The sequence below is a fragment of the Eulemur rufifrons genome, chromosome 4 (genome assembly GCF_041146395.1).
Source record: "Eulemur rufifrons isolate Redbay chromosome 4, OSU_ERuf_1, whole genome shotgun sequence".
Taxonomy (NCBI): domain Eukaryota; kingdom Metazoa; phylum Chordata; class Mammalia; order Primates; family Lemuridae; genus Eulemur; species Eulemur rufifrons.
The window spans coordinates 40,036,124-40,050,564 of NC_090986.1; the positions used below are offsets into that span (position 1 = coordinate 40,036,124).

The 14,441-nt window shown below is 33.2% G+C and overlaps 1 protein-coding gene across 1 annotated transcript in view; it reads left to right on the forward strand.

Annotated features, from left to right (window-relative positions):
* Positions 1-14,441, forward strand: part of MYCBP2 (MYC binding protein 2) — a 251,274-nt gene that overhangs the window by 46,202 nt on the left and 190,631 nt on the right. The window contains exons 5-11 of the mRNA XM_069467662.1: positions 1,675-1,871; positions 3,803-4,045; positions 4,254-4,325; positions 5,773-5,869; positions 9,603-9,676; positions 9,816-9,954; positions 11,432-11,508. Of these exons, the coding sequence (XP_069323763.1) occupies positions 1,675-1,871; positions 3,803-4,045; positions 4,254-4,325; positions 5,773-5,869; positions 9,603-9,676; positions 9,816-9,954; positions 11,432-11,508 (899 nt within the window). The remainder of the gene's footprint in view (positions 1-1,674; positions 1,872-3,802; positions 4,046-4,253; positions 4,326-5,772; positions 5,870-9,602; positions 9,677-9,815; positions 9,955-11,431; positions 11,509-14,441) is intronic.

Here is a 14,441-nt window from a genome sequence, read left to right on the forward strand (position 1 = left end):
TGCTGAATGCTTGTGATTGTCGAAAAGGATCCATTTTTCATCACACATAGCAATACGATATAGAAAATTGTTCACCTTTATATTGTGACAGCAAAGAAAGGCAATCTTTGAGACTATTTCTCTGTTGCTCGTTTAATTCATGTGGAACCCATGTATCCAGCTTCTTTACCTTGCCCATTTGTTTCAAATGGTCCAATATTGTTGAAATAGTAATGTCAAACCTTACTGCTAATTCACACATAGGTTGAGATGGATTTGCTTCCATTACAGCTTTCAGCTTATCATTATCCACTTTGGTCTCAGGTCACCCACATGGCTCATTTTCAAGGTTAAAAATCACCAAAATGGAACTTCTCAAACCATCAATGTACTGTGTGTTTATTAGCTACATCCTTCCCAATCACTTCCTTGATATTTTGAGCTGTCTGTGCTGCATTGGTTCCACGATGGAACTCATATTTGAAAATAACATGAATTTTTGACTTATGTATGGTTTCATAAAAATTGCTCTAAAAAAAATTGTGAAAGATAATCACAAGCCAAAACGTGCATTTGAAAGAATGAGAATGTACCTTCACACACACACACACACACACACACACACACACACAAGTCAAAGTGAAATGTCAGAGATGTCAACTGTCAAACTTAGTAGTTAAGGAAATTGGACATTCCATACTTAACCTAATAAAATAAATAGGACTTAATTTAGGGTTAGATAAGGAAGATGAGAGATTGGTAGGGGATACCTAGGTTTCTGCGAGTTACCAAATAAACCACAAGTGGCCATTTTGTTTTCGGAAAACTACAGTATGTTAATTATCTTTCTCTCTCCCTTCCCTTTCTCTGTCTTCATCTTTCTCAAGTTTTCTGCCGTCTTCTGACTTTCTTTTTCTCTCTTTGATTATTCACTCTTTAAAGATTTTCAAATCTCTCTTCCTTTCCTTCTACAGAGGAAATACCCAGGAGATGTCTATTTTGAGAGTAGTTGTTTAGGGAATTTTGTATGGAGGCCTCCGTTGGTTGTAGAACATTCATGCTATATTTTCATCTTTGCTACTAACTGGCTTTATGATTTAGGGAAAATCTTTCAACCTCCCTGTGTCTCATTTTGTTTATCCTTTAATGGAGAAGTATATCTGTCCTATTGACTTGGAGGTTTCTCTAGGGTATTAATGAATTATATCCTCCCTTTATAAGTGTGAACTGTTATGTTAATGATAAAGCTAATTTTATATTAAAACAAATTATGGCATATGTTTTATGTGTTCTATTGTTTTATAAATATATACACAATTTTCTGGACACTTAACATTTTAAGAAGCCCATACTTCTCCCAACCTAAAATGTAAAATAAGTGCAGTGAGTAGTCTGTTATTTGATAGGATAATTTTCTTGAATATGTGAATGCCTCTAGGCAAGCTTGTTTTAAATGACTTTAGGCAGATTTTATTTTTCATTTACAAAAATAAGGAGTTGAATTGAATGTTCTCAAAGGCTCTCATATAAATATTTTAACTTTTTGGGGAAAAGCGTAGCTAGAAAGAAACTAATGCAAAGTGCGTGTTCTTGGTGCCTTAAATTTTGTTTATGAGACAAGGTATAAATAAATCAATATGCACATATAATGTTCTGTATATAGAATGAATATAATTGAATCTATTTTATTTACAGAGTCTCTCTTCCAACTCCTTTTGGAAATCACCGTTCGAAGTACCGGAATGAATGACAGCACAGGGCAGTCCCTGACAGCACTTTCCTGTGCTTGCCTCTTTAGTCTGGTGGCTTCTTGGGGAGAAACAGGAAGGACCCTTCAGGCCATTTCTGCTATACTGACCAACAACGGTAGCCATGCTTGCCAAACTATTCAGGTATTTCATATGTATAGCTGCTTAGAAATTTGTAAGATGCTGAGTTGGAGTTTCATCTCAATTTCTATCAGTAGGAAACCCCTGCTTTTTCTTACTCACTACAGTAACTTGATCTGTCCAAGGTTGATATGTAAATAGTCTATAGTATTAATATTTGAGTTAAACTATGCATGTGTTTAACTCTGTAGCATTAAATATTAATATAATAAAATTAATTTTGGTAAAAACTCTTATGTCTTTAACCTGGTCTTTGCATGAACACCACAACCTTTTCTTTCTTTGCATTCCCTTGCTCTCTGCTTTCCCTCCACCTCTCATCTTGCCCTGAATCTTCAAGGATGGCATTCCTTCATAGTGTTAAATATTTTTTCTCTTTTCAAAGAAAAAGATATGATATTGATCTCTTATACTTTTGGTCCGTTGATTATGATTTTTCATGAATTGATTTGTTTCTGAGTTACTTCAGCTATGCGTGTAAGATTTTTACGCTTTTAATATCCGATTGTGGAATAAATAAGCTCTTCACTGTTAGTGGTGGGAAATACAATCCTCTTTATAGGTAAACTTGATTTAATTCTTTTGAAACGTTCTGGGAATTGAGAAAGAAGTTATAATTTCAAGTCCTGATTATCTATTTTTCTCTGGCCTCTTGGAAAACCTCCAGGACAGATGGAAGAGCTGCCTCAATCCTGTTATTAGCAGGCCAGAGATAGCAAAAGGAGTTTATTGATTATTTTCTGTGTCTCATTCAATGATCTTGAACTCCACTTGTCAAACATGAGCAATCCCCTTACTCCCAATTTTGTTCTTATTCTTTTCTTCCTTTCTGCGCTGCTTGGAATCCTTTTGTCTCATCTTAAGGTCTTTAATTATTTTGAAGTTCTTCTAATGAAGTGGTTTTCAAGCTGTGTTTTGTAGACATGCTTCAAGGGTTTGGCAAATGTTTAATTTAAATATATGTTTAAAATATACAAATACTTTTATAAATATATAACTCTTAACATCTCAAATTGTTTAGGCACCTGAATGCATATTACCTGTCTATTCCAAAAAGCTTAACTGAGAGTTTAAAGCAGGATAAGGATGGTAGTACTGTGAGGTGCCTTATTGATGGTGACTAAAATCCTTTCTTGAGGGATAACTCCAGATTTCAAAGGTATCCTGCAGAGACAACACTGCTGCATATGAGCGCACAAATTAATAAAAAATCACATGGATAAAAGGTGCCATCATTGATAGTAGAAATAAATACAGCAAAATCAATCCTTCCAAATCTTTATGTATTGAAATTACTTGATATAGAATATGTATGTGTGTTTGTGTATATATTCAGTATGGTTAAAGTAATAAAAGAAAATGTCAAAAGTATGATTAAGGGATAAGAATATAAAAAGTAGTCAGACATTAGAAAAAGAACCAAATTGAGCTCCTAGAAATAAAAAACCAAATAATTACAATTAGGAACTTAAAATATGGGTTAACTAGTGGATAATATTTAGTTGAACACAGGAATAGTGAACTGAAAGATGAAGAGGAAGAAGTTACCCAGAATATAGCACAGAGAAACAGAGAAACATGAAAGATAAAATAAGAAACATGGATAGAGAATGAGAAAATCTAATGTATTAATACAATCTGAGTTCCATCATGCAATAATAAATTTGTGGAGATAGAGTACTTGAAATAATATTTAAGATTTTATAGAATTGGTGAATGACATGAAATCCTAAGATTAAGGAAGTCTAGTTTGCTTGAGATTTGCTTCTTAGATGAACTTTTAGTTGGTACTTTGTGCAGGCATGCCAAACATTATTATTCTGAATAATTTATTTTCTTATAAATGTTACATTATAAAGTATCTTTATTTTGTCTGTTTTGTGTTTGGAACATTCTAAAATGTCTTTTCATTTTTTTTCCTCTCTTTTGAATAGGTGCCAACAATACTAAATTCGCTACAGAGAAGCGTACAGGCAGTTTTGGTGGGAAAAATTCAAATTCAGGACTGGTTTAGTAATGGCATTAAGAAAGCAGCTTTAATGCACAAGTGGCCATTAAAAGAAGTATCTGTTGATGAAGATGATCAGTGTCTACTGCAGAATGATGGATTTTTTCTTTATCTGTTATGCAAGGATGGATTATACAAAATAGGCTCTGGATACAGTGGAACAGTTAGGGTAATGTAATTTCTTATCATAGCAAAGTTTTAACCATAATAAATTGTTTTCTGGCTTCATTTTTAGAATACTATCTAATTTTGGTGTAATGATATTTCTTTGAAAATTGTAATTGAAGTATATGTATTAAATGTTACTCATCCATTTGTATTATTTTATACTGATTAGTTATGAAACAGTTGATAGACTGACTTTTGTTATTTTGCAGGGCCATATATACAATTCTACATCCCGCATCAGAAACAGGAAAGAAAAAAAGTCTTGGTTAGGGTATGCTCAGGTAAGAGAATAAACTAAACTTTTCTTACCTTTTAAAACGTGGTTTAATCAATAAATAATATCACTTCTATTTAAACAGAAATGGTATATTTTTAATAATACAGTTATAACAATGGTATAAGTAGTATAAAGAACATTGGCTGAGAATTCTTAAGATACTCAATTTTAGTTCTGGTCCTGCTTGTTAACTAGATGTGAGGCTCCGGGTAACTTGTTTAACTTATTTGGTTCTGTGTTATGTAGCTGTCAAATGGGAATAACGGTATCTTCTTTGGAGTTCTTGTTTAAGTGAGCCTCTAGATAAGAATCAAAGACCATCTTTATTATTAGCACATGTAAACTAGAAATGCACATGTGAGCTGAGGCCAACTTAGGGCTTCTTGCCACAAACAGCTTCGTTCTAAGTCTAGATCTAGTACCTTCTGGGCACAGCCACCTGCATGGAGGATCATGCAAAAAATCACAAAAGAAAGAAAAGAGCTGGGCCCACGTTGCTTTCTTAATTCTGTGATTTCATCTCCTGACCAACATAGCCAGATATGTGTCAGCCTCTTCCTAGGTCAGCAGTTGGATATATTACTTCTCCTCCCATGGAGAAAAATGAATGAAGAATGGACAAGAGAGGCCAGAGATATTTATTTTCATACTATACCCTTCTGAGAGGCAAATCCCAAATTCCCTTGTGGAAGGATAGAGAATAAAGATGTCCCTGTGTGCCTGCCTTGCTGAGCTCACCATGTTTGTTGTCAGCATCAAATGATGAAAGATATTTGAAAGTATTTTGAAAACTAAGGAAATTATTATTGTTGTTATGTGAAGAATAATCTTGCTATATCAACTATTGGGGAGATTTTGAAATTAAATTTTAAATATCAAATTAATTTCTCAGCAATTATCTCTTAAAACTTAACCTGGTATAAAATATCTCATCAAATTTTAATTTGCCACTCCCTTGTGTTTTATCTAAGGAATAATGCCATAGCAAATATATTATTGCACCAATATATTTAAAGGACATATCACTTCATCTAAAACCACTACTGTTTTTATTTTGAAATAGCAGCCTAAATACCTCAGTTATTTTCTTTAAAAAATGTATTAAATTAATTAATCATTTATATTATTTACTTGGCAAGTGAGATAGTGATTTTTATTATAATAAAATGTTTGTACTTGTACTGTCCTGTTTAGTGTACCTTATATATGTATCTGGAAATATAATATGTTAAATTGATTCCCCATAAGGTACAATTCCTCCTCTTATTAAAGTATATCCGTGTTCTTATATTTTTATTCTTCAATATCTTTTAAATTTCAATACTGATATATTATTATACATATATTATTGTACCTCAAAAAACCTCAATATGGAGCTGTATGGCTGCTTTTTCTGATGAGTTGGTAATGAAAAAATGGTTTAACACAGGAAAAATTTTTGTTGTTGTCAGGGTTATTTATTATATAGAGATGTGAATAACCACAGCATGACAGCCATAAGAATAAGCCCTGAAACACTGGAACAAGATGGTACTGTAATGTTACCAGGTATGTTTCAACTAGTCATTTTTTTTCTTCACAAGTGATGTTAAGAAATGTGCATGTTAGACTATTTAGACATACAAAGAATGATTAGCAAGGAATAGTGCTTGCTTACAAATGAATTAAAAAAATCTGGATATGCAAAACATGTACAGTCTATATAAAGTTAATACATGTCAAGACAATAGACATCAGACATATATAAAGCATTTTAATATTTGTTTTCAAATTCTTGGCCAGCTGTGGCCCAATCCCCTACCCTTACCTCACCAAGATTTTTTAGCTGCTGAATTTAGGGGGGTTACTTTGTTCTTAATCAGACCACAGCTCTGGTTCTCATATGACTTACTACAAAGAACGTGTTTATTTTTACTTCAGCAGCAGTGAGCTTGGGTTTTCCTCTTTATTTTAAAAGGTTTTCAGAGACCGAGTTTAGGGTGGGTCAGGAATTTTTTAAAAATTCCATTATTTATACTTTTTAATAATGTTCTTATAAGGTACTTTGGACACAATTCATTTTACTTTAATTTTAAGGTGTGTACATATATTCATCACTCAAATCACTGCTGTCTAAATTCTGAGGCATTAGGTCTCAAATTTTGTGGAACACTATGAAAGTGCATAGCTTCATTGTAAGGTCTTTGAGTTTGCTTATACCTTTGATACTTTCTAAAGTTGTTTATATTAAAATCTTGAATGTTTAATGTGTCTGCCAATAATTTCATAGTAAGCACCAATATTACTTCTATGGCCTTGACCATCTGAAAATGAGAGCTACTGTTTTCTAGAACACACTGAGAAGAATAATTGTTCCCAGGCTGCTTGTTAAATTTTAAAATATTCTTATAACTTCATCAAACATTTATTGGAACTTTGCTATCTATACATACATGCAAATTAGCATACATGACACCATGTTAAAGTAAATGCCATATTTCATATCCATTTCACAAATAGAACAGCTTTGGAAAACAGATGACTTCGTAAAACCATTTTGTAAATAACTATCTGTTTTAAGATATATCTGCAGGTTGTTTTTTTCGCCATCACAAGTCCTGGGCCATGTCTTTGGTCATAATAACAATAATTTTTGAAAATATTAATAGCATGCACACTTTCCATACATAAATATGTATATTAAAAGTCATATTTATTGTACAAAAATCATATGAGCAAAAAAGAATAAATTGAAATTTATTACAACCCCACTTCCCATGTGTAAACACTATTAACATATTGTTAAATACCCTTCGGTTATTTTTCCTATGTGTATGTACATCCTTGTAAAAAAACAATCACATGATACATATTGTGTTTTTAACCTGTCCCTTTCACTTCATATTCTAAATATATTTCCAGGCTATTAAATAGTGTTCTACAACCTCTCTTTAATATTATAAAATATATTCCATTGATTAATATTGGAGTGAGAGCCTTCCCATTTTTGCTGTACTGGAATGAGCATCACTGTCACTCTTTGTTCAAGTCATTTTAGGAAAATGTTGTAGAAGAATATTTCTAAATTGACAAATCCCGTCCTCCATAAGAGATGTATACTAATATAAAGAATTCACTTCTGAGAAGCCCTGCTCATTTGATAGAGATTGTGACTGAGAAGACAATTTGAAAATATCTAGCTAAAGCTGTTTTATTTATTCCACCGTGCTTGTTTAATGACCGTATTCAGTTAAATCCTTCTGCATCATTTAACATATGGAATGCAACTTTGAACAATAGAAGTGTGGCCTCCTATGTTTCATAAATATGTGCTGTATTAATGATGAAGAATGAACCACACTTGGGAGGATAGTCCCATGTTCTGTGTCTTCCGAACTGGCAGATGTTCCTTGATATATTCCTGAAGATACTGTCTTACAATATTACACAGCGGATAAAGAAAGAATAAAGAGAAAGTCTTGAAATCACATGTCAGGAAGACTCCTCCATCAAGCCCAAAGAAGCCTCTTGTCATTTTCTCCTTTCTTTGACCTGGACTGAATTCTCTTCAGTAGTACTTTTTATTTTTCCTAGGTGGGGACAACTCTGCTTTGTAGGTTTCCTATCAAGGAGAAGTGAATTGTCAGGTTTATAAATAGTAATGAATAGCAACCATATTTAAAATTGATATAAATCAGGTAATTCCTTGAGCTTCGTGTTGCAACTTGTTATACAGTCTAGTTTACAAAACAGTTATTTTAACCTAGTATTGGTGAGCTTAAAACATACTTTTCCCCCTGTTAATTGTCATTTTATTCTTTAAATCTCAGTATATCTTTTGGATTGTATCCTTATGTCATTTACTGTCTGTGTCTGGTGACAGGTTGCCTCAAATCATGAGGCTTTTTGCTACTCTTCTTGCGCCGCTTCACTCCTCACCCCTGCATTTGTCTGAAATTATAATGAGTTTTTCTTCTTTGCTTTTTAGTTTAAAATCTTACTGCTTAGAGCTTGAGAAGCATCTTTCTTGCGCCTCTTTGTATTCTGTACAGTGGACTAGGAACTCTTTCTTTCGATTTCTCCTCTCTTTGATTACCAAGTCTCTTGGGCTACCAGTGGGCCTTGTCTCCCAGTTTCTATTTCCAGTTTGTGATCACTGAATTCTCTATTTGGTAAGGGTCTGCCTGTGTTTTGCATATTTATAATAAGGAAGTATGCTAGTATGAAGCTCCTGGGCAAAGATACAGAGTAATTCAGCTTATTTGGGTGGGCTCCATTACTGCATTCCAAAACAGAATTTTCTGTTTTCTTGATTCAGGTGCAACTAGAAATGAAATTTTTTTTGGTATTATGATTACTGGAGAGATTCATCCTAGTTCTCTGCAGTTATTTTGGGAAGTGTGTGTGCTTTTATACATGCTTGCTGAACATTTGTTTTTCCAAAAGGATAAAGTTTATACTTAGATGTTGATTTTGCTTGTAGTTTCATGTTATTTAGTAGCAATCACTAACACATGTTCCAGTGGTCCTTCTGTAATACTGGTATCCCTTGTTGCAATTGAGCTTGTGCATTATTTTGATCAAAGTATATAGTGGAGTGTTCTACAGAGATACATATAGTATTGACAAAATACGGTATTCTAATCAAGACATATGACTACTTTGAGACAAAAAGATACATGTGAGCATAGATTTGTCTTCTCTGTGGAGGGGAGGGCGAATGTTTAAAAAGTTTACAGCATGCTAAATGTTAAAAGTGCTGGAAACAAACGTTGCATTTCTAAGTGGGAAATACAGAACTGGTTTTGAATATCATCCATTTTACAAAGCAAGGGATATCTGTAGTTGGACACGATAGACTTCAATACAGAAGCTTTAGGTCTGTCTGTATTTTTCTGTGACACTAATGACTGTGATATATGTCTGAGGGTAGAGTGTTGCCTACATCGCATGTGATTGTGTTGAAATGATTTTAACCAATATTATAGTTTGTTCATCGTGGTGCATGTTTATTATCAGACTATATCTGATACTAATTCATTTTGAAATTAGGTGGGATCTCAAGTCCTTGGTTGTAGAAGATTTATAAATGTAAGCACAAAATGGAATAAGTATTATTAGTTGAATTATTTAGTTTCTGCTAATTTGTAATTCTTTATTAAAAAGCACAGTCTCCTTTTGAGTTTAAGTTTATCCTTATTGCGTGGAGAGCTCTCATTTTGACTTCAGCAGAGGAGTAAATTCATTTTGTGAGGTGATCATTTATATTGTAATGTAATTACTTTTTCTTCCTTTTGTGCAGATTGCCACACTGAAGGTCAAAATATTTTATTCACTGATGGAGAATATATTAATCAGATAGCTGCTTCAAGAGATGTAAGTACTGTGAATTATGAGTAACCAGTGTAACTAGAATTCCTTTCTCTTAAGTTATTTAGATTTTATTGGATAGACCATAGAGCCTTGAAAGACCAATTTATGCAATGTAATGCTGTGGATGTTTTCTTTTTTTAAGGATGGCTTTGTTGTCAGAATATTTGCCACAAGCACTGAACCTGTGCTGCAACAAGAATTACAACTTAAACTGGCCAGAAAATGCTTACATGCCTGTGGTATCTCACTATTTGATCTGGAAAAGGATTTGCATATTATAAGTAAGATGGCAAAATAAGCATTTTTACCATGTTTTAATTTTCAGATTCTTTATTCTTTTAAAAACTAACATTATGTTTTCAGCAGTTCAGTTTGTATTTTAACAGCTATTTTGTGTCTGTTACTATAAAACATAATTTTGAATTAATATGTATAACATAAGTAGGAAATAGAAACTTTAAACAGATATTTGAAGATATTTTAAGAAAGTGACTAATAATTTTCCATTTTCATTTTGAATAGAGCAAAAGGAAATAAACTTACATTTAATAAGAATTATAGAGAGATACTGGTGAACATCATTATTGTATATGTCCTATCTTTAATTATTTAAAAATTTGAAAACACTATAAATATTACTATAACAATATACATAGTTTTCTCATTGAAATCTTTAATTTTTTTTTTAACAGATTTTCAAAATGATCATAGAATGAGCCCATAGATTTTGAAAATGGTAATTGGCCTCACAAACCTGTCAGTGGTCTTTCATTTGGGTACAGAAATATAACCACAGAGTATTTCTTGGACTTATAATCTACTTACTCTTGCAGTATTGTAGAAATAATTAGGATCACAAGTTCCACAGGGCTCTCAATTTTGGTTTGCCATGCCAATCCAAGTTTAATAGTGCCATTCTTTAACTTTTGGGTTCTTTGCCAGATCCACCATTTTTGATTGCTATCTCATTAAATCTAATAAACTTGATGTTAGCACTTTACTTTGCATATTTTAATTTAATTGTGTAGTGTTGTTTATAATTTTTCCATAGAAAAAATATTGAATTGAGATTATAGGTTTTAAACTTAAAAAGCCCATAAATTAATTAGTAGTTTGTATAACTGGACAAAAGCACAAAATGTGCCACATATAAAGTTACAATTACTCATAGCTTTACAGTTTGAAAATATACACAAGAATCTCTGTGTGTTAATGTACAAATATGTATTTAAATTTATGCAGTAGCTACATAAAATGTTCTGTAGAAAAAAGCAAGGGATAGAAAATCTGAAATAATTTAGTTCAACTATCTACAGGCTGTGTGTCTGGACTAACTTCCTCAAGCTTTATATTTGCTCATTTGTAGACTGAACAATGTAATTTTAAGAATCAAATGAGGTGAGGCTCATGAACTCTATAATGCCTGGTACCTAATAAATCCATAATAAAAATCTGTTCATTATACATTATTTCAAGGAATATTCCTGACCTTGAGTTTAAAATTTTTTTTTTGTTTATATTTCAAAAAATAGTTTGGCACTGATTTGGAACAAGATAAGATTATGGTAACTTTCCTTAGAGTAGTGTACCTATTGTTAATATTTTTAAAAATTCAGGCATATGACCTATTTTGTCATCTTTTTTTGAGTGATATTAATTGTTAACATTTCAATCACTCCCAATACATGCTGAGTACATGTTTTACTTGGAATTATTCATATTAGAACTGCAATAGTATTTATTAGTTTTGTGTTTTAGGTACAGGATTTGATGAGGAGTCAGCCGTTCTTGGTGCAGGACGAGAGTTTGCACTAATGAAAACAGCAAATGGGAAGGTAAATTACTCTTTGGGAGTAAAAGTTAACATTCTCTGCTTTAAGAGATATTTGGTATAATCTGTTGATTAGTTTATATAATTCACATGTTTAATCATCATCAATTTAAAATTTTGATTTAAAATTATTTTGTTTTTATGTGGCAACATTTTATTCATGTTGAAAATAGTACAGGCATACCTCATTTTATTGCGCTTTGCTTAATTGCCCTTCACAGATATTGTATTTTTTTTTTACAAATTGAAGGTTTGTGACAACCCTATGTTGAGCAAGTCTATTGGTGCCATTTGTCCAATAGCATATGCTTACTTTGTTGTCTCTGTTTTGTATTTTGGTAATTGTCACAATACTTCAAACTTCTTCATTATTATCATAATATATTTTATGGTGATCTGTGATCAGTGATCTTTGATGTTACTATTGTAACTGTTTTGGGGCACTACAAACTGTGCCCACATACGACGATGTACTTAATGAATAAAAAAAAAAAAAAACACATTATGTGTGTTCTACCTGCTCCACTGACCAACTGTTCCCTCATCCCTTTCCCTGTCCTTGGGCTTCCCTCTTCCCTGAGACACAACGATGTTGAAATTAGGTCAGTTAATAATCCTACAATGGCCTCTAAGTGTTCAAATGAAGGAAAGAGTTGCACATCTCTCACTTTAAATCAAAAGCTGGAAGTGATTCAGCTTAGTGAAGAATGAATGTTGAAAGCTGAGATAGGCTGAAATATTTAGCCAAATACTGCACCAAATATTTAGTCAAATTATGAATGCAAAGGAAAAGTTCTTGAAGGAAATTAAACCTGCTACTCCAGTAAACACAACAATGACAAGAAAGTGAAACAGCCTTATTGCTGATATGGAGACAGATTGAGTGGTCTGGATAGAAGATCAGGCCAATAACAACATTCCCTAAAGCCAAAGCCTAATCCAGAGCAAGGCCCCAACTCTCTTTGATTCTACGAGGGCTGAGAGAGGTGAGGAAGCTGCAGAAGGAAAGTTGGAATCTATCCAAGGTTGGTTCATGAGGCTTAAAGAAAGAAGTCATATGTCTTCATAACGTCAAAGTTCAAGGTGAAGCAGCAAGTGCTGATGTAGATTCTGTATCAAGTTACCCAGAAGATCTAGCTAAGATCACTGATGAAAGTGGCTACACTAAACAGTACATTTTTGGTGTAGACAAAACAGCCTTCTATTGGAAGAAGATGCTATCTAGGACTTTCTTAGCTAGGAAGGTGAAGTCATTGCCTGTCAGGAAAGTTTTAGAGTATAAGCCCACTATTTTGTTGGGGGCTAATGTAGCTGGTGACTTTAAATTGAAGACAGTGTTCATTTACCATTCCAAAAATTCTAGGGCCTTTAAGAATTATGCTACCTCTACTATGCTTGTGCTCTAGAAATGGAAAAACAAAGACTGGATGACAGCACATCTGTTTGCAGCATGATTTACTGAATATTTTAAGCCCACTGTTGAGACCTACTGCTCAGAAAAAAAGATTTCTTTCAAAGTATTACTGCTCATTGACAATGCACCTGGTCACCCAAGAGCTTTGATGGAGCTGTGCAAAGAGATTAATGTTGTTGTCATGGCTGCTAACACAGCATCCTTACTGCAGACCGTGGATCAAGGAGTAATTTTGACTTTCAAGTCTTAATCTTTAAGATATACATTTCATAAAGCTATAGTTGCCAAAGATAGTGATTCCTCTGATGTATCTCGGTAAAGTAAGTTGAAAACCTAGACAATATTCACCAATCTAGATGCCATTAAGAATATTTGTGATTGGCCTGGTGTAGTCTGTAATCCTAGCACTCTGGGAGGCCAAAATGGGAGGATTGTTTGAGCTCAGGAGTTCAAGACCACCCTGAGCAAGAATGAAACCCCATCTCTACTAAAAATAGAAAAATTAATTGGTGCGGTGATGTGCACCTATAATCCCAGCTACTCAGGAGACTGAAGCAAGAAGATCACTTGAGCTCAGGAGTCTGAGGTTGCAGTGAGCTACAGTGACCCCACTGCACTCTACCCAGGGTGACAGAGCGAGACTCTTAAAAAAAAAAAAAAAAGAATATTTGTGATTCGTGGGAAGAGGTCAAAATACCAACATTAATTGAAGTTTAGAGGAAGTTGATTCCAGCCCTCATGGATGACATTGTGGAGTGCAAGACTTCAGTGGAAGAAGTAGCTGCAGATGTGATCGAAATAGCAATAGAAATAGAATTAGAAGTGGAGCCTGAAATGGGACTGAATTGCTACAATTTCATGATCAAACTTGAATAGATGAGGAGTTGCTTCTTACGGATGGGTGAAGAAAGTCGTTTCTTTGCTGTACTCCTGTGAATATTGTTCAAATGACAACAGAGGATTTAGAATATTACATAAACTTAGGTAATTAAACAGCAGCAGAGTTTGAGAACATTGATTCCAATTTTCGAAGAAGTTTTGTGTATAAAATGCTGTCAGACAGCATTACATGCTACAGAGAAATCTTTCATGAAAGGAGGAGTCAATTGATGTGGCAAGCTTCCTTTTTGTTTAATTTTAAGAAATTGCCACAACCCCAACCTTCAGTAACCACCAACATCAAGGCAAGACTCTCCACCACCATAAAAAAATTATAACTTCCTGAAGGCTCTATGATCATTAGCATTTTTTAGCAATGAAGTATTTTTAAATTAAGATATATAGATTATTTTCTTAGGCATAATGCTATTGCATAGTTAATAGACTACAATATAGGGTCAACATTTTATATGCATTGGGAAACCAAAAAATTTGTAACTTGCTTTATTGCAGTGGTCTGGAATCAAGCCTGCAGTATCTCTGATGTATGCCTATATTTTGAAACAAAATTGTGACATTTAAGGCTATAAAACTATAAAATTTATAAAATATTGCTTTTTTATAGATATTTAATTTTAATTATG